Below are 21045 nucleotides of genomic sequence, written 5' to 3'. Positions count from 1 at the left end.
GGGATGTTGTGACCACCACTGATGAGTAGGAGAAAATTTAAAGTTAACAGGAGCTCATGAATTTAATTTAAAAAATCTGATAAAACATCATTGTTTCTGGTGAGATTTCCATGAAACCAGAGAGTGATCTAGACAATGGTTCTTTTTTCCCCAAGTAAAATCACTCTAGACCATTCCCTCACCCTCCCATCAGATTAATGCAATGCTGAAAACTTCAGTCTTTATTATAACTATTATTATTTAATTTAAACAAGATGGGAAAAGAGCAGCACCTTTTTAAAAAACCCTGTTGTGTGCTATACAGGATAAACAGGTGAGGTTTAAAAAAAGTTAATTTTATATATATACATATACACACATACACTAAACCAAATTAAAACCAAAAAACTTGTGAGGAGGTCATTTTCAACAAGAAAGAAGAAAGCCTTATTCCACATCAAGCAAAAGCACCACAAATTAAGATTAGAGTGCACGCTCACATGTAGTGCAGATACCAAACTAGCCTGGGTCCTGGAAGCAGTGGAGCTACAGCAGGACAGAGCTCCATGAGGGCCATCTTATCCCATTCCTTGGCAAGTGCAAAGTGTGCCTTTGGGAGAGTGTGCTGTACAGGCACTACGACAGCTGCCTGCTCTGCCTCCAGCAGTTCTGGCAGACACCACAAAACGCAGCAAACTAGTGACAGGAGACCCAGAGCTGAGCTACAGACTGACTTAGCTACAGTATTTCCATGACAGAGGTTTCTGAATTCCCTCATGCCTCTTGGGTGCTCTCTGCCTCCTTCAGTCACATAGCAGACAGCTCTTGATTATGTATAATTTGTGCACTGAGGTTCCCATTCTTGCATACCTGAATCTTTTCTTGTCTCTCTTCCACCCCACAACACCACTTCTGTCTCCTCCAGGCTGACAGGGCAATAAAATTACAAAGGGGCACATAAAGGAAACTATCAACAACCAAACGTAGCTTAAAAAATAATACCAATTCTTAAAAAAACCCAATTAAAAAACCTGTTCACATTCTGCAGACTTCTGGCAGGCTTTGGTCATTTAGCCCAGCAGTCTTCATCTTCAGGGCCTGCAGGCTAAATTGTCTTGACTGGCAAGAAGCATGCAGAAGACGATAAAATTCTGACTAAAAGAAAAAAGTAGTAAGGGCTGGGGGAGAACAGGCTCTAACATGGAAAGCCCAGACTGCAGTAGCAGCACTTATGCCACACGGTAGGCTTTCAGGAGTGTGAATTCCTTCCTGTTGGTGCGAGCTGCCCAGATGAAAAGAGCAGCTGCCATGAACTGCAAAGGCGCTGACACGCAGGCGAGGCAGAAGGACCAGCCAAATTCCCCCCTCACATCCTCTGGCAGAGGCAGCTTCCTATGGAGCAGCTCAATCCCAGCTACATAGCAGCCAACGAGGCCCAGTGTACACAGCCCTGGGGAAGGAAGCAGCAAAGCAAGTGAGTCACCCATGGAGTGTGTGCTCCAGGGGTGCTCTTGAGCTTCTGGAGAAGGATGGCAGGTCACTCACCTGCTAGGAAATGCAGAACTCCAGTGGCAATGGCCGGGTAAAGGCTTCGACAGGCACAAGCACAGAGCCCAATCAGAGCCCCAAAGCACATGAGGCCGATGCTGACAAAGGGCAGGAGAAACTGCAATCGCCAGAGATCTGCATGTAAAAGAAACACACAAGTCAAGTTTGCTGAAGATGGGCTAAAAAAAAAAAAGATCTTCTTCCGGCATCTTAGATTCCCTTCTACCCTGCTGTTTCTGCTTCATCAGATAGTCTACATTCACAGTCAAAAAGGACCAGAGATTCCATTGAAACAGAAAGAACCAAATTTGTTAACTCACAAATCCCTCTACTGCATTCGTAGACAAAACTCTTGCTAACAGATCTATGTCTTCCTTTTAAACTTTGACCTACTGCCTGTGCAACTGTAAAAAACAATAAATGGTGAGCAAGACAAAGAAAGACAGAAGCTTTCCTCACTAGTGACTGAATTTGAGAAACAACTTCTTTTAATTCTACTTATTTATCTGCCAGAAGTGAAAACCACTTACAGGTCCGATTCAAATCCGTGCCGCTGTTGTGATTTCCAGGTTCTATGTACTTTTCAACAAACTGATCAGAGAGGGAAAAACTGATGCAGTTTGTAGTCATATCAGTTTCTGGGGGTGGAAAAAAAGAAAAAGTTGTCTTTAGGTGTCTCCCCTCAACCCTCCTTCCCCCCTTTCAAATCCTCCTTTCCCAATGAATTGAGCTAGGAAGCTCCTCAGAGCTTCATTTGTAAAAAAAAAAAAAATACCTAAAGAATCTGTAGATGCTTTCCTATAATGTAGTTGGCACAATGTGTCTGTTATGAGGCACCACACTAAGGGATAGCATTCCAACACGCAGAAGGTTCAAGTTTCCCTGCATTGCCCCACAAAGAATTGTGCCATGTGTAACACGCTGGCAAAGTAATGTGGTGGCTTATGATGCTCAACTATGTTGTCACATACTCTGGAACTTAGGTCTCTTAACTAAGGTGTGCTTACCTCCATATGCAGAATGTGGTCTTGTATTAACAGTTAAATAAAAAAAAGACAGAAAGGTCTCTTTAAAGAACGTGAAGAATTTGCTTCTACACTAAATTTCTACCTCAGATTTTACTTTGACACTACTATTGAGCGGAAATGGTTTAAGTGCCTTCCAAGATAAGTATTTTCATGAAAGGGGAAAAAAAAAAAATCACGTTTTTTTCTACACAAAATGTAGTCGAAAGTACATCTTTAAAAGGGTTCAAAATGAAGGAGTTCACACATACAGTAAGTACCCAAAATTGACTTTGAAGCAACTAATTGTATACTACACATTTTATCCCAAAAGATTTAAAAAAATAATACAAACATTTCACTTGATATCCATTCAAGCAATCCAAGGTGTGCTGATGCAATGATGGGATATTTGTGACATGAACAAAGTGAATGACTAGCTAAAAGGAATGACTGCCTCCTTGATAAAGTAGTGTCTTTATTAGATTGCTGGATCCCAGGATCTGTCCTAAAAAGACAGTAACTGGTAGAGCAACTATAAATGTATCTCCAACTGGACAGCTGAGGCAAAATAAAAATCATGTTTGTAAGATTAAATTTGGATCAAGTGCAATTGTCAAAACTAGAAACTACAGCATTGACATCCACAGACCATTTTGTCCCTTGCTTCTTTAAAAATGTGGACTGTCTTTATTAAAAACCCAACCAACCAAAACAAAAGCTAGAAATAAGCCTTCTGGAGGAACAAAGTGGCATGAATCTGTTCTGAGGAAGTTAGCACCCCAGGGAAGCTAGGGAAGTGATAATTGCTCTGAAGATACCTGGTGAGCTGTACCAGTGAGAGTTTTTGGGAACAGTGATGCACCTCCGCCACAATCCAACTGTGCCGTTGCATCGGAAAAGCGCATCTGTGTATGTCTTCTCATCTGCATCTTTGCTGACAAACTCCTCCCAGATGCTTCTCCCAGCTTCACTAGCATTCTCTGCAGGGGACAGGGTGTGGTACTCGTACCAGAAGTCGGTGCCAATGGAGGCTGCCATGTAGATGGTGGAGATGAGGCTGAGCACGCAGGCGATCACCAGCGCTGTGGCAAACCGGTTATCCATCATGGCGCCCTCGGTGGGAACACAGGGACAAGTGAGCAACACCTCTGGAAGCACAGTGTTATGCCAGCAGTGCCATACCTGTGACATCAGCCCCTTTTGCAAGGTCCCCTCAGGATTTGCATGTCTTTTTTTTTTCCCTACCTGCTAGAATTAAAGGAACACTGAGCAAATCTACAGTGCTGGCCAGCACCCACTGGATCTGCGAGTTCCAGGTAGGGATAATATCCTGGAGAGTGTGCTCTCCCAGCCACAATCACTGGCCGCTCACCCTGAAGCAGCAACTGACAGAACAACACCAACTCGTCCCCAAAGCAGATGACACAGCCCACTGTCATTCGATTGTAAGGGAAGTCAGAGACTCCATCCACAAGGCCCAGGAAGAAGACTTAGCTTTCCTTAAGAGATTACCAAGGGTAAAAGCTATTTTTAGCCTGCTACCCCATACGGCTTTCTCAGCTTGCGTTTACAGCAAAGATAAGAACCACAGGCATGCCAAAAGAGCCCTTCCAGGCTGGTCATGAAGGGCAGCCATGCCAAGGTGCTGGAATGCCTCTAGGGAAAAGAGAAATGTATCTAGGCACTAGAGACAGAACATGAAGGAAGCACTGGAAGACAAGTTTGGAAATTATGACAAATGCTGCAATAATGCCACAATATATACTATGGTATTTTTGAAGACTTAGAACAATGTAGGGGGGTACCCTGTTTCATGGAAACAATGTAACAAAACTGAAAAGCCTTCACATGCTCCCACAAGGACTTTGCTTTGTGTCCCTCCCTTAGGGGTCATTTATGCCCCCCTTTGTGGGGTCATGCTCCCAAATGGCATAGATTCAGGCTCAAAGGAGGCACGGGGAAAATACAAATATCACACAGGCTTATGACAATACCACGACTTTAAGAAGTTACTGATCGCTAATGTAAGAAATGTTTTGTGGCTGCAATACACCAGAGGACTCCTCTCAGATGCCAGTTGTTCTCATGTGCTTTCTGTGCTTGATTAAATTTATGGATTATTATGAATCAGGCTTGAGGCACTTGCCAGAAAAAAAATTGTAACTAGCTCAGCAGCTAGAGGTAGGCTGGTGGCAGGAGCTACTATCTAATCAGCTCTTGTCTCCTGCTTGCTCTACCTCCCTTCTCCCACACACTTTGATCAAAATATTTTGGTCTACTTGCTTTGCAACTGAAGGAACCGCAACTGGAAACAGCAACTGCCTTAAACCTCAACAAGTCAAAAACAGTGAAGTGACTCAAGTCAGACTTGGCAGTAAGAAATTATGAACTAAGAAACAAGCTGCAAATTGAAGATGGGAATATCAAAGGCATCCATGTTTGCTCTTAGCAATACCATTCTTATTTCTTCCTCCCCATCTGCTGCTCTATTTGTCTGAAACTGGCTAACAAGAAGGAGAAATTATGTGTTCTCATATAATTTCCTATGCTTCATTTCCATATTAAATGAGGCACACTCTCTGCAATATCCATCCTTGAACTGCATCCATAGCAATGAGAAAGAACAGAACTGATTTGTTGTGAACATGACAAGAAACATTCATTTAAAATACTGCAAAGTTTGCATACCACAACTGTACTTAAATAATAATCTACAAGCTGTGAACTTTCAAAAGATAATGGAAATACTGAGATGGAGAACACATTGCATGCAGGTTTATTTATGCAGAAAACATAGAACCAAGCCCAGACCTGGAAGAAAATTCTCTGTGCAGTCTTTAATTCCCAGTTATGTACTTCCACTCTCCTTCAATATCCCAGTATCTTGCTCCAGGTACACAGGATATGGGATACGGAGAGCAAGTTGCTGTATAGATCTGACCTCACCATTCAGCCCTACTGAGTAAACTGTGGGATCCCTGTCCCTTCACACACTGCCCCCAGTGCAAACAAGGCAAGTGGCACCTGCAGGGCCAAAGCTCCTGCCCAGCTAAGCTCAGAGCTGACCAGATCACTCTCAGAGTAAGCAGCAGAACAGGCTGCTGAGCAGGCTGCTCTGGATTTTCCACTATATTGCAATCATATCTACTGCAAGAGAAACCCTCTGCAACAGACGCCTCTCTTTAGGAATAGCTCTCTGGGTGGAAGGATCACAATGAATCACAAGCTCCATCCTCAGAGCAGTGTCTGGTGAAAAAGAATGTAACCAGGACATTACTGGGGCCCTGATCTGCTATCACTACCTTTCAATATAAATGCTGACAATGACAAAGCTGTATCAACTTTATACCTAACATAGAGAAAGAAAAAAAATTGGCCCAAAAGTCTTACATTCAACTACATATCCCTGCTGCTATGTACAGAACACTGATGCTGGCATTATCCCTACCAGATCACCATCAAAAAACAACCACACACCTCTGGACCAGCCTTCTGTCTGCTGGTGTGCTGTGAACACAGCAGAGTTAATGGCAGCTGGCAATCAAGAACAGTTCATAAGCAAAATGAAGGCTTAATCACCAAACAGCAAATTAAAGCATTGCCCAGTGTTCATTATCCACCTGGTAAAAGGGACATGGCAATCTACTGACACTCCATCCTTGTAATGTAGTTACAGGCAGGCATAGGTAGAGAGCAGCCAAGGGGGCTACAGATCCCAAAATTTAGCAGGTGGCTTTGTGTGGCATTTGTCCCAAAATTACTTTCAAGTATGGACAGGACAGTGACAAGGCAAGAGTGGACCCTCAATTCCTTACAATAAAGTCCCCTCAGTGCTTCTGCCTAACTCCTGAAGTACTTACAGAAAAGATAAAGAACTCTACAACACCTCATGCAAAGCTCAAACCAGTTTTTCCTGCCAGTGGAGTAGACTTGACTGCCCTGCCCATTCACTGTGCATATCCACTGCATCTTCATTTACAGGAGACACACTCCCCCTTAAATGAGGTGTCTTTTCAAAAGGGAGAACATCCTGCCAGCCCCAGGCCAAGCTCAAAGGGAGAAGTGAGCACACTCAGTAAGAAATAGTTACCAGAGAAATCCACGAAGAAACACACTGCATGATTAAAGGATTAATGCTATGCTTTGGAGAAGATTTTCTGCAGAACAATGTGTAGGAGGTGCTTTAGAATAAACTTAGTTATGAAAAAATAACATTACTACTACCAAAGATGACACTAATTATAAAGACATAAAGATTGATAAGAAATAAAAATGCTTTGTATCCACAGGCTGTCAAGGAGAGCCTTCATTGTTTCAGCAGGTTTGTTCATATAGCTCTGACAGCATGGTTCATCTAGAGCTGAAACTAAGCTATGCCATGAATTCTACATAACACCAGGTGGTTGTAAACAGGCAAAAGTCCTTAATGAGATACTGCAATTACATTCATTTTTTAAAAGAAGTGAGACACATAAAAATTGTTATATTAAAAAAAAAAATTGAAAATAGCTCAAAAAAGAGAAGGTAAAGGCCAAACTGGAAGCAATATTCAACAGAATGCCTAGATTGCATGTACTTCAAAGAAGAGAAAAACAAAGGGGACAAGACAGTTGAGTCAGGAAAGAAAAAAAACCAAGAGAACAGAACAAAGCCAAGTATTCTGGCAAAAAATCAACTCTAAGACTGAAGACTGGACAGTCTTTGTAAGAAGTTAGTGTACCATGGCAGAAGGGAATACAAAAACATGCATTTTTTATCTTGTTGCTGTGGTCACTGTTCTCAGCCAACAGCGGGTCACCACATTTCAGAAACTCCTTTTACGTGACATCACAAGAGTCCCCGCTGCACTCACTGGCATTCTCTCACAAAACATGCTAGCAATCAAAAAGGGATTAGGCAGAAGGCCTACAAGAGGGTGCAAATATGGGGAGAGGGCTGGGAACAGCCCCAAACTACACTGTCTGTTCGATATTCAGGGTAACAAAAGGTTAGGAAAGATTGCTACCAAACACTTTTGTACCTTCAGAGATGCTCAGAGTCCCTCAAGACACACAGCTCCGATGATTCCAGGTCTCTTCAGAGGCACAGGGTTGTTTGTGCTCTGTGGCCAGCGGAGAGCATGAAACGCAAACTTCCCTTCTGCCCCGACTGTTCCATTCATTCAGCTGCTTCCACACCACCAGGTCACAAGTGATCTATAAGTAAAGAGCAAACCGAATGGCTGGACATCATCATTTTACTACGAAACTATTTCACAGACATCTCCCAGTGCTATCATTAACGAAATAAACAAAAAAAGGTAAGAGGGACAGGGGAAATGACTCGAAAAGCCCTCGGGCCAAGAGCACCTGCCCCCACAGGAGCAGCCCAGCCCCGGGCCGGCCATCCCCACGGAGCGCGACCGCCCTCGGGGGTCTCGGGCCTCCCAGGCGCCAGCCCCGCGCGGGGGGCGACAGCCGTGGGCCGACGGCAAACCCAAGGGAAACACCCCGAGCCCTCAGCCCCGCTCCCGCCTCAGCCCAATATCCCCTCACCGCCGCCCGCCCGGCACGGCCCGGCCCGGCACCCACCGCCCATCGCCGCCGCCTCGCACCCGGCCCGGCCCCGCTTCCGCCCGCAGCGCCCGCCCGCGCGGGGCAGGCTGGGCGATGTAGTTCTGCCACCCCTTCCGGAGGCGCTGGCCCCAGCCCCCGGGCAGCGCCTTCCTTCCAATGCTCATCGCCCTTCCTGGGGAGAAATTCCTGCTCGTGTCCAGCCTGAACCTCCGCGGCGCTGCGTCCTCTCCTCCCGCCGCTGTTTACCTGAGAGAACAGGCTGATCCCCACCGGGCTACACCATCCTTTCTAGTTCTTTCTGTTTCTCTTGATTGCTTGTGAGAAATGGTGACATGACTGCCTGGCTGAATGACTCGAGAAAACACCAAGTAAGGAAAAAAAAAAAAAAAAAAAAAAAAATCAAGAAAAATTGCAAAAATTGGCAATACTGGCTCCATGCCCAAACTGGCCGTTTCCCTCCATCCCTGGTACACAAAACCACGGAAATTACGAGAGGACTCTTAAGAGTGGTTAACAACTCCCTTGCTGAGAGACCAGACCACCCCGTCTTGGTTTTACAAAACTCCAAACAAGCAAATGTTCAGAAAAAAACTCCAGAAACATTCGAGACTTTCACAGCTCTGAGGACTTCTGGGGAATTATCCCGACTAACTCCTCCACCAAACAGCCAGGAAGCATTTTTGCAGCTAGGTCAGAAACTAGGAAGTAAAGGTTAAAGCAGTCATAGAAGAAACTTCTTCGGTTTGACGCAACATCAATTTTTTAATTAAAAAAAAAAAATAGAAATTCCATTTAATTTAAGAAATTTCTGTCCATATGCCCCACTTTGTGGGACATGGAGCTGTCTCACCACCACCTCATAATGTAACTGTCTACAAAGATATATTTTGGGGTCTGTCTGGGATTTGTCCAGGACTCTAAAATACTTGATATCTTTATCTATGGCCTGGAAGAAAGCAGAGTATTGCTGATAAAGCTCACAGATGACACGAGGGAAGGGTAAATAATGACATGGAGAAGGCACTGGGACAGGGTGACCTGATTATGCCACAGCCATAGCCGGGGCAAGCAAACATGCATTTCAATGAGGTCGTCGATGAGCTCATTAATTTAAAAGCAAAGACTGGAGGCTATACTTACCTGACATAAGACTTTATCCTGGGAAACACAAAATGAAAAGGGAAAATGTTGGTGAAGTACCAACTGCCAAGATGTGCCCCCAAAAAACCCCCCAACTTTCCCGTAATCTTGGATGTACAAAGTGAGAAATCACAAGGAGGAAAGAAGTGGCATCACATCTAGAATTGCTGCTGGATCTGAAATAGCATATCTAGTTTTCATATGTTGACAAAGTAGAGATAAACCTGAAAAGGGATATGAAAATCACTGAACAATTAGAAAACTTCTCTCAATGTAGTATATCACAGAAGGTCAGTCAATTTTATTTATAGGAGTTTATTTAAGGAGTTAATTTATTGAACTAAGTACTTGCAAGACTATAAAATATATGCAGTAGCAATAGGGAAGAAAAAAAATCAGGAACTTCTTTCTGTATACCTGGAAAAGCTATCAAAGGTTGAAGCCAGAAAATACTAAAGAAAAAAAAAAAGTCAACAAACCCCCTGTGTATTCTAAGCCATGGTAAAAACAGAATCTGAACCATTTACTGTAAAGTGCAGTGAATTATCTAACACTGGCACATCTTCAGTTTTTCTCCTAAAAGATCTAATTTCATTAAAATGAAAATGGATTCTGAAAAACTTTGCAGCCATTACAACTTCCATTATTAAATTAGGCTACAGTGGCCTCTTCTTTTTCCTAATCTGCCCTGTGAAGTGTGCAGCTGCTCAAAAGCATCCCAGAGCATTTTCATTTTATTTACTTAAAAATCAAATACTCTCTACAGACTTTGCCTGGATTTTTTTTTTTTTCCTGGAAAAATATCTTTCTGTATACTAAGAGTAACCCCAAAAATGGAATTCATGGGGTCTTTCCTTGCCAACAACTTTTTTCCTTTTTCTCTTCCTTTCACACCTCCTCAACAGGCTACAGCAGAACTGCTGGATGATCAGTTTAGTTACAGAACAGGACCAGTTGAGAAGGTTTTAAGAGTAAAAGTTTGCTTTACTGTGCACAGGAAAGCATAAAAGGAATAATGTTCAGGTTTGTAGCATAAAAGCTGTTCCTGCTTTTTGGAAAAGTGAAGCTTCTTTGATAGCAGACCCAGATCACGAGCGTTACTAACTTCTCAGGCACTGACAGAGAGTTTAATGTCAGAGTGCTGCAAACAAAACAAAACCAAAACCCCAATATGTTGCAAAAATAATTAAATTGTTTAGTACAAAATGTCTGTAATTTTAGTTCTCACAATCTAAGGATGTAAGTAAAAATTTTTAGAAGGTGGCACTGTTTCTATTAAATGAAGCTGATATATGATGGAAAAAGAACAAAACCTTCTGCATATATCACATTCACATCAGGAGTTATTGATTCAGACCTGAAAAAGGTATTTAAAAGTCTGCCCATTTCTTTCCAAAACTACTAGTTAATTTACAAGATGTCACCTTCCCCAACAGATATTCTCTTTGCAATAATAGAAAGGGCAGTTTTAATTTTAGGCACAATCTATGAGCATTTTATAGAGCCTGAGTGAGCAGGAAATCCCTTTGATTCCCCTCAGACCTCTTTATGCAGTTTGTCTGGTTTTATTTCTGCCTTCTTTATTTTTCTTTAATACTTTTGCAGCACAAGACACACTAGTATAATTTTCACAGGTAGAAAACCTTCTAGATGTGCTTCTCCCAAATACCATGAATAGCACTGGGGCATTATAATGATAATCATCCTCAGTGGTCTCCAAACTTTTTTATCATGTATTTTGTCAGTAAAAACTTTTTGAGGAGGCACCCCTATGAAATGTAAATGTTATTTTAGAATTATACACATGTACTACAGCACCAATATATAATGTACATTATAAAATATACACAAAAGTGTAAATTAAAAAAGAATTAGATAAATGGCAAGAAACAATAATCAGCAACTAACCATAGCATAGTAAGACAGTTTCAGCCAATTTATTGTGGGTTTTTTTCTTTTTAAATTTGATCTGTTCGTTACATGTTTTTTTAAGTAAAATCATTCAAAAACTACTGCATTTTATTTTACAGCCAAATGATCCTTTGTCCTTCTCAGCATTTATCACTATTAATAATTTACAGATTTGCAGCTTATTTTATCTAGATGCCTGTGTTTATATAAAAATGCATGTACAAGCTGGAATAAAATGACATTTAAACTATCATTAAAACAGAGGGTATAAAACAACAACAAAAAAAGGAACAAAAAAAGAAACAACCCAAAAAAACAAACTCACACCTTGCTACCTGAAATACTTCAATTGCAGAAATTTGTGAGGTTGAGGTGGTCTGTATAACAAAGTAAATCACCAACACTGCCTACTTCCTATGTAGATACTCTCCCCACAGATTACGTGACTCCCTACCACAATACGTGTTATGGCAGAGAGTACATGACTGTAAACTAAGACATGAAAGATTGTCCCTTGCTGCTGTTAGAAATACCTCCACATTTGTATCAGGAATATTTAAGGAATGATGCAAACTCTGACCTGGCAGATCTCACAGGTGCATTTGAATGAGGCAGAGCCGTCAGAGAAACACACAATTTAAAGCAGATCTGGCTACATGCAGGCCCACCACCACACCACATCACAGTGCCTGCTCTGAATGTCTGGGTACAAAAGTTAAGTTGTTTCTCAGGTTCCAAACTACTCAGCACCCAGAAGCTTCATTTTTTCAGAGCTGTGTCAAGGGATGGACGAGATGGGTATCCCAAATGGAAGAGCAAACACCCAACCCAAAGCAGTAGCTGCTTGCTTCAGCAGAGTGTTTTTTATGGCAAAAGGGTTTACATGCATCTGGAAGCCCAGGAGGAGGAAAATGCTGTGGAAATATAGGAGTAGGATGAGGAGAGGATGGAGTCTGTCCTCCTGAGCTTTCTGGAATATCTATGCAAGAGTGTTATGAGAGGAATTTCCACATAATTAGTATTTCTGATAGCTTAGCTCTGTCTCAGGAAAGAGCTGTGGGAAGATTAAGACCCTACATGATGCCCTAAGTGAATCACTATCACATAAAAACACCCCAGACTACTGACAAATATGCTGCTGCTACTTCACTTGGATAATTAAAGATCACTTTATTATTCATACAATGCTTTAGATTATCTTTGCAAATCTTCTGCCCAGATAAGGAAGGGTCACATGTGGAATATGGCAACATGCAGTGAGACATCCCTAAGTCTGCTTAGAACATTCAAGAAATAAGAGAAAATTCAGATGAGCAGAGTCGGTCCCCACTGGAAAAGGTTTACATTTTTTTATTATTTTAATTTTAGTGAGTAAGGTTATTAATCTAAAGGGCAACAACATAGTAAGGAACCACAAACAGGGGAATACACAGACATAAACTTATCTTTATGATGCCTTTAAGCTTTTTAAAGTTATTCACTTTTTTGTTTGCTCTGAGATGGAGAGGAAGGAGTGAATTTTAAGAAGTATGAAGTAGTGTGCAATGGAGGGAAGAGAAGTTGTACCTGATTTCTAAAGCTTGTAACTGTTTGTAAGCTGTTATTTTCTAACTGCAAAGTAAAATAACATGTAGATCCACCTTTGCAAGAGAAACAGAAGTAGTGTAGAATTGACTGTAGGGTTCAGATGGTCTCCTGTGCTAGTACTAATAGAAAAATATTGCCTCTACTTCCCAGTGCTTCTCAGAAAAACCACAAACCAACAAAATTAAAACATGTTCCTTCAAACAGAAATAAGCAAAGATCTCAGAAAGTTCACCTCTGCACTGAATTCATCAAACATCATTTTTGTAAAGTGTAAGCTACTTGGGCACAAGTCTTGGCTGAAAACTCAGTATATTCTTTGTACTCTTCAGATGGTGAGAGGATGATCTTAGCCTGTGCTTTCTTGCGGGTTTACACTTGATGTCACTTGCACACAAATTGCAATGTCCTCAACGCAACCTGATTTTCAGAGTTTTAGGAGTTTGCTTCTGTGTTTCCTTCTCCCAGATTTGCCAGGGAAGAAATAAGCTCACACCAAATCCATACTGTAACTGACCATTGACAAGTCTCTCATAAAGAAGAAGACTTGCAGCACCAGCACCTACTCACTTTAATCACTAGGGAAGAAACTTTTACTGTTCATTGAAAATAAGAACTGTGTTTTAGAAAATCAGGTGCAGGAGATTATTTCTAGAATAACAACGAGGCATTTTTCAAATCTACAGAGATTTTTTTACTCTGACTCATGAGTGAATTAACTAAACAGAGTCACTACCTCTTACATAGAAGAAGATATAATGATTTCTAGGGTGAACACTTAGAACCCACTTTGAGATGGCAGGAATATGATTTTTAGCGTGTTATTTGTTACAGGTTCACGTTCACATCTGTGGCACACGAATCAATAATCTTAGCTGGGGTGTTTTTAAACACCTTGATCCTTTTTCAGAGTTTGTGATGGCTGAATTACACTCACTAAGTTAATGCTTACACATTCCATAAAAATAGTCAGCTAGAGTCCACTAGTGCCCTAGAGATAGGAAGGCAGTTGTGTATCAGTGGCTACTTTTTAGATATCAGCATACATACACATGAGCCAGTGTGCACCTAAATACCTTTCCATCCAGCAGCCAGTTGTTTTACAGCTTCTTGTTTTCCAGGTGCCTGGAAGTCTACCAGGCACCTGCTGCACAGGAGCACATAACCTGAGCACTGGGAGAGTGAATCTGAGTGCATCCAGGGTGCACTGGAGGGACTAATTCTCTGTGCATACAATCTGGAGTTGCTTTTTGCATGTGGAGACACATACAGATGCAATCTGTCTGCCCGGGGATGGAGCGTGCACCAGGAGGAGATTTCCTCAAAGCTTGCAGAATCAGGAGGCCCGCCTGGTCTGTGAATTTGCTGGTGGGAGGGAGAGGAAGGCAAAATGAATGTATTTTTAGAAGAGAGGAAGGATGATGAAGACCAATAGTGCAGGTTTCAAATTAGTATGCGCTGAAAAAGCTGTAATGAATTCAGTAGTTTTAAAAATGAGAATTTCTGTTTGATTTATGCAACGCTGAAAGGGCTGTATGTAAGGTAAGTCACAACTGGAGCAATACTGATACTGCAAATGAAAGATGAAGGAAATCACATCGTGTTAAGACCAAGTGAGTGCTGTATATAAAATAGCAGCTCAAGAGGCACGCAGGCTGTGCAGCCAGAAGGAGAAGGAACAAACCACTGCTCTGAAGTCCAGGACTGTGGCTGACAAGGAAGCCTGTGTGGGGGATGGGAGTATCAAGTCAAGTTTCAAATGGCAGAGGAATAGACAGCACTTTGGAAAAGTCGAAGTTTTCTTGAAGTTTCTAACACATTCCTCAAGTTGGGTGTGGAGAGTCCAGATCTAGGGGAATTGGCAGGGCTGCAGGACAGGACAGCACTAGCAGGGCAGCCAGGAACCTGAGACTGATAAAGACCAACCACCTCCAGGGCAGAATGGATAGAAGAGTTTTAAATGTTTCTCCCTATATATATTCATATGAGATAATTACTTTCAAACAGAAAACAACAATCATAAACAGTCAAGTAAAGTAAAAGCCTCCAAGCCTCAGGAAAGTCAGACTTGCCCTGACAAGCAATTTATACAAAATTTTTGAATACAGATAAAGATTGGGGCACCTGACTTCACTGTTTTCAGGCTTCTTATAAGCTGGTACAATCACAAATTTCTTCAAACTACCAATATACTTTCCTCCACTGAAAGAAAAGCAAAACCTGACGCTGGAAAATGCAAAATGGAGATAGAATCAGTAAAACCAAAACTGATTTTTGAAAAAAAAGCCACACACATTTATTCTGAAGGCAGGGGTTTAATCAGATACTCTTGCTGCTTGCCTAAACATGCACATAGTACCTCCCACAAAACCACTTTTCTCCTCCTCCCCCCTTTCGCCCCCCTCCACGCTCTTTGCAAGAATGTTTTTAAATATCTGAAGTAAAGGGTAGGGGAAGCACAGAGCCTCCCTCAGAGAGAGGATGAGGACAGCAGGGCCAGAAATGGAACTCCCCCAGCTGTCGTCCATGGCTACAGTCACTTTCAACTATGACTATTACTACGATGACCAGTGCCAGTCCGAGCACCTGCAGCATATGTCTACTTTCCTCCCTATCCTTTATGGTTTCGTGTTCCTGGTAGGCATTGTTGGTAACTTAATCCTGATAGCAGCCTTGGTCTTCAAGCGACGGGTCCAGAGGCTGATTGACATCTTTATCATCAACCTCGCTGCATCTGACTTCATCTTCCTCATCACACTGCCTTTCTGGGTGGACATGGAGGTGTCGGATGAGAACTGGAGGGTAGGATCTTTCCTCTGCAAAGCTAGTTCCTATGTCATCTCAGTCAACATGTACTGCAGCATCCTGCTCCTCACCTGTATGAGTGCTGACCGATACCTCGCTATCATGCACCCTTCTATTGCACGACGGGTCAGGACAAGATCCTATTTCAGAATAGTCTGCATCTGTGTCTGGTTACTATCCTTCTGCTTAGGGATTCCAACCCTTTTGTCCAGAGAACTGAAGAACCAATATGGAAAGACTTACTGTACAGACAAAGCCATGACAGAAGTCAAACAGATCATGTCACTGGTGCTTTTAATTCTGGCGTTCTTCTTCCCACTGTTGAGTATCTTAACTTTTTACTGCTCCATCGCCAACAGACTCTTCATGCACTATCAAAAGGCTGGGAAACAAGATAAGAAACTTAGAAAATCCATCAAGATCGTCTTCATTGTAGTGGCAGCTTTTGTTGTTTCCTGGGTTCCTTACAATCTTTTCAAGCTTATAGCCATCGTTTTGCGACTCCTAAAGCAGCCTGACTGTTTCTCTGGCAGAGTTGCCCAGCTGGCCATGAAGATGAGCAGCCCTTTTGCTTTTGCCAATAGCTGTGCCAACCCTTTCATTTACTTTTGCTTTGACAACTACATCCGCAGAGCCATGCTCCAGTGCCTGTGCCCACGGGTGAAAATCAGCAGCAACAGCTCTGATACCTTGGACACCCACCTGAGCCATTCCTTATCCAATTTTGTGGCAGGGGAGAATGCCACCAGGAAGAGGAAGCACTCTGTGTCCCTCTGACTGCAAGCTGGGACTGTGGACGAAGGAACTTCTTCCCCCAAAAATAGCAGGAAAAGAAAAAGAGAAACAAGCAACAGGGACAGGTGCAAGTGTAATGCAATCAGCGCTTCAGGTGAGAGGGATGTTGCTTCCTTTTAAACGCTGGTAGATGGAATAGGAAACCTTAACCACAGAATTACTTCACAATGATTGCTGTGACAATGCATGGTGTAAATGTGAAACCATCATACCAAGAAAATCATACCAAACTACAAATGCTTATGCTGGAACCCCAGTACGAGTGCTACAAACTACATAAAAGAACCATGTGATTCAGCCAAGGCCTCTCCCAGACAAGCTTTGAACTTATGTGTATGTAGGTTTTATTCTGTGCAAAAACAGTAACCTGAGTGTTTCTTTTTGCTTCCTAGCTTGCCCACAAATAATTCGCAATGTCCTCAAACCGACCTGATCAATTCTGGGGTTTTGGAGGTTTTTTGAACTTAGAAATCCACTATCTTAATGAATTTATGTGTTACTAGTTCTCATAACTCGTGTCTCATGCATTTTAAGTCTCAGCTTCTTATTACAGCATTAAATCTTTAGTTTTAATCATAATAATTAAAGAGTTTATTCCCTCGGATTTCAGAAAAAAACAGAACTTGAAGGCAGAGAAACCAGGAGACAAACAAAACGTTGCCTTTAACCTTTCTCTTAAAGAAAAGAAGACCAACAGAAGCACACTTGAGCTTTTAAAGGCTTTTTTGAGGACCTGACATAATTTCTCATTGCTTGGATCAGAACTAAAGAGCCACTGCCTTCTACTAAGGAAAACGCCATGGTGTGAGTGAAAGGTTAAACACAGGCAAACCTGCTAAAAGGCTTCAAAGGGAAGACAGCTATGTCACCTAACACAGCTCATGAAAAAACTGTCTGGACAGCAGAGAAAAGAAGCCTGGAAGATGGTATCCTCTGATGTAACTGCAGCATATGTGCATTCACTATGGCTTTTCTTTTTACATCTCTGTATTTTCTAAGCATCTGTAAATGGGAATAATTCTTTTGAGTGTTATGAATAAATCCTGGCATTTGCATTTTGTATCGTACCTTATTGAACTCTTGAGCTGTTTAATTTTCCGCAGAGAAACAAGAGCGGACCTCACACAAGGGAAGTGCAAGCCTAGAAACCAAGGTGTGCATATCTTGCCCAGCTCCCCAGCCAGTTCCACATGAACCACTGGCTAGCAGAGCAGGTGGAGTGCTGGCTGTGCAGGCTCAGGGGAGGCAGAAGTGTCTTTCAGCAACTGCTGGTGGCAGAGTGCTCTCTGGTACACAGTGGGATACTGGGATACACACCGGAGCTAAAATGGGGGTATCAAAGAGACACACACAAGCTTTTTGCTCTCCCCTCCCTTCACTGCATGTTTTTCTCTTGTCCCTTGCTACCTCTTCTGAAAGATTTTATTTTTCTTCCTCCACATGACAGACTTTCTCTCCCACCCCCACCTAACTGCCAAACTCTTTTTTCAGGCTTACAGCTACATGAAGAGCATCAACTTTTCCCAAACCTGCCAGTGTTTGAGAATGAGGCCAGTGTCAGTTCCAATTTTAAAGTTATAAAGTTTTACATTTATTTCAAATTACCCTCAGAAACTGCTGTTTCTTTTCAACCCCTTACTTTGTTTCTATCTATCAGTGTACAACAAGAGATGCTTTTTTTTCTCAGAAAAATAAGTCTAAGATTTGTATCTCAACTGCGATGTGATTTTTATTACAGAAAAGATCAGTAATTCAGATTTGTTCATTATTTCCTCCATCCCTGCCCAAAGCACTGCAATACTTTGGAATACATCCAATCTACAAAACTTTTAATAGTTCTAGTTAGAGCTGCTGGTTTCTTTCATTCATTTTTTTCAATACTTCAAAATACCAAATCAAATTGGAAAAATCACTGAGTAACTCCACCAAGATCTCATGCCTAAAGCTTTAGTTTCTGGAAAATAACAAATAAACTTGATAAATATTGCCAGGATTGAGGAGAATCGGGTATAAATATCACACATCAGCATAGAAATAAAATATACAAGAAGCAACTAATTCAGCAAAGGAAAACTCATCAGATTCTTTCAGACTTTCATCCAAATTAGTGCAACTTATTCTCTTGTGAATTGCAGGTCATTTGACACTTTCATAATGTACTAAATACTATTTAATTTTTTTTTTTTTTTTTTAAGAAAAGACAACCTATGCTTTACTTCAGGAACTTTTAATGTTCCATGTTAAAATTTATTAGTTTTTTTGTCAGCACTAACATATCTTAGGATGATACCAAAATTATTGTGATTGAAAGTATTTAATGTGGCATACTTGAATAATGTAACAAGATGTTTATTTTATCTGTGTTTAAAAAATTGAATGACAGCAAATTGGTTTGCTGTGTAAAATGGAAATAGTGCAATTCTGATACTACACCTTCTGAAGACCTTGGCAAGTAATTTGGATTGAACTTTTTTCCCTACAACATTTATTATTTTAAAACAAATCCAGTGTGACTGCAGTTAATAAATATGGTTTGGCTTTTTATAATCTAACTTCTGCTTTCATTGTCGTAAAAAAGTAGCAAAGCATTACTAGAAAATCTGTCAGTGTGTCTGGATTAGAACATTCATCTCCCCATCCCACAAACCTTTTCATTATTTCAGAGATGCTTTTATATCACCTTAGAATTAAATCAAGATCTTTTGATGTTTTTAATGAAAACAACTGCACCACCAGTACCACCCTTAATCTAAAAGCTGGTGCACTTTCTTGAGGTGTGCACAATCAAAGTCGAAGTGCCTTTGCTTCTTGATATAAACCAGGATCTGTTAGCTACATCTCTTGGTCTCCATTTTGGCTTGAACAAATCAGCAGTTTTTAGAAATAAAGCGTTTCATCTCAACAGAAAGAAAAATTGTATCCAGACCTGATGCTTGCTTAAATAGGCAAAGAATTTTTGTAATCGTAATTTCAGCCGCAGGTCTGGTAACACTGACAACTGCCCTGCAGCTAAATGGAACTTCGAGCTGCATGGACTAAGGAGAAAGTCACACAGGGAACAGCTTCAGACTCAGGATAAACAGGGCAAACTTGCAGCCCTCAAAACAAGAAAGGTAGTGTAGTCACTGTGTGGACTGACCCCCCACAAGTACTGCAGTGAAGATTGGGTCTTGGAAGTCATGGGGAGAACTTCCACTGACTTAGATGCATCCTGATTTCATCTGCAGCTTTTTGTCCTGGCTCCTCCAGATTGGTAGGACAAAAAGCCCCTCGCAGCATGTCTGTGCGTCAGGTATTCAAATAGGGTGGACTACAAAAAGAACATTTCCAGACTTTGCAACGATGTTGCAATGATATATTTATCTACTGCTACACAGGAACAGTAAGGTCACTGAGAAAAAGAAGGTTGGGGATTTTTCCACAACTTTTTGGAGATGCTTGCAGGACATATTGTACATAGAGATGTCAGCTGATGGGTGAGGACACTTACACATACTCCTAACAGATACACTGTTACTTCTTGAATACCAAGTTGTTAGCCTCATAGGATCACTTACATTTGTGAGGTCCAAATTAGACGGCCCAAAATGCCTAACTGAAACACTTGGACTCAATGCTCCTAAAGGTCTTTCCCAGTCAAAATGATTCTGTGACTCTTCTCTGGTTTGAAAGACTTCATCCAATTAAGGAGCACATTTCACAGTAAATGAAGAACAGAAAGCAGTGACCACAATTCTGAAATAAAAAATCCACCACCTCAAGCTATTTACCAAATATGTCAGTATCCTTCATATTGTCAAGGAAAGAGATCAGTTCATAAATAGGAAGAAAGGAAGAGCTACCTAAATTCACCCCGATGGAAACAGGCTCTGGCCATGCGTTAAGTAGCCTCAGAAGTAATTACAATGCCACCAAATGTCTCACACAAAGGTGGCTGGGAACCCCTAGAATGCCAGAAAGAGCCATGTTATCTCATCTAACATTTTAATATTATGCCACAAAGCCTGCAGTTCGTGCACTCTAGGTCTCAATAACAACCCAAGCACTGCTCAGTTTGCAGGTGCAGGTGTTCAGTACGCTGCTGGAGTTTTGCTGCAAGTGACAGGAGGTTTTGGAATAGTCCAGTCTCACTAAATGACAGAGGGGCTTTGGCCCCAAGCATCTGGGCAGCTAAGACCTGTGTTCACGATGAAGTAAAAAAATGAAAAATATGAGACATGAGAGAGCAAGTAGATTGGAAACCAACAGCCTTCAAGAAGAAGGGCAGTCTTCCATCTCTAAACTGGTAAAAATTCATGCCAAAGGCCAGGCTGCTTGTGTTGATACTTTTGTTAAATTGAGTTAAAACATAGGCATTTTTTCTCAATTCACCTCACCTATGTTTCTGTAACAGATTGCAACAGCTTTGGAAATTGAGACCGCTTATTATGATTATGATTAGTAAGATTATCAATATAAATCACCTAAATAATGTTTTCTGACTAAAATACATATTTTCAAACTTCAAAACAGTTTTGTTATTAGTAAGATACCACATTCTAATTCAGAATCTTCCTCTAAGTCTAGTCAGTAAACATACATCCTCGGCTGTTTATTTCCCACATTTTCTAGAGAACATGGGATTTTACAAGAGGCATCTCAGCAAGAGATCTCAAAAAAGAAAAGGCAAATGTTTATCTTGAAATTTGGACTGCATTTAGCTACTTTGGGGACTAGAGCAG

The 21045-nt window shown here is 41.4% G+C and overlaps 2 protein-coding genes across 3 annotated transcripts; one reads left to right on the top strand and one right to left on the bottom strand.

The window, feature by feature from the left end:
• Positions 1-206: 206 nt before the first annotated feature.
• Positions 207-8106, bottom strand: CLDND1 (claudin domain containing 1). 2 transcript variants are annotated; one of them, XM_079314209.1, is made up of 6 exons: positions 7857-8106; positions 7555-7729; positions 3353-3651; positions 2058-2165; positions 1525-1662; positions 207-1429 (listed from the first exon to the last, which is right to left on the bottom strand). In XM_079314209.1, the coding sequence occupies exons 3-6, from the start codon at positions 3639-3641 to the stop codon at positions 1209-1211; spliced, it is 756 nt and encodes a 251-aa protein (XP_079170335.1). In that variant the 5' UTR covers positions 3642-3651; positions 7555-7729; positions 7857-8106; the 3' UTR covers positions 207-1208. The 2 variants fall into 2 exon arrangements, with proteins under 2 accessions (XP_079170335.1, XP_079170334.1); XM_079314208.1 differs by lacking the exon at positions 7857-8106 and having other exon boundaries at positions 7555-7749.
• Positions 8107-15205: 7099 nt separating this feature from the next.
• Positions 15206-17187, top strand: GPR15 (G protein-coupled receptor 15; the record flags this gene model as incomplete). Its single annotated transcript, XM_079314197.1, has 1 exon — positions 15206-17187. One exon carries the CDS (start codon positions 15206-15208, stop codon positions 16304-16306), a length of 1101 nt encoding a protein of 366 aa, XP_079170323.1. The 3' UTR covers positions 16307-17187.
• Between the last annotated feature and the right edge of the window lie 3858 nt (positions 17188-21045).

The sequence above is a fragment of the Erithacus rubecula genome, assembly GCF_903797595.1.
Source record: "Erithacus rubecula genome assembly, chromosome: 1".
In the NCBI taxonomy this organism is placed as follows: domain Eukaryota; kingdom Metazoa; phylum Chordata; class Aves; order Passeriformes; family Muscicapidae; genus Erithacus; species Erithacus rubecula.
The sequence above is the reverse complement of the archived record's forward strand: the minus strand, read 5'-3'. Positions and strand labels throughout refer to the sequence as shown.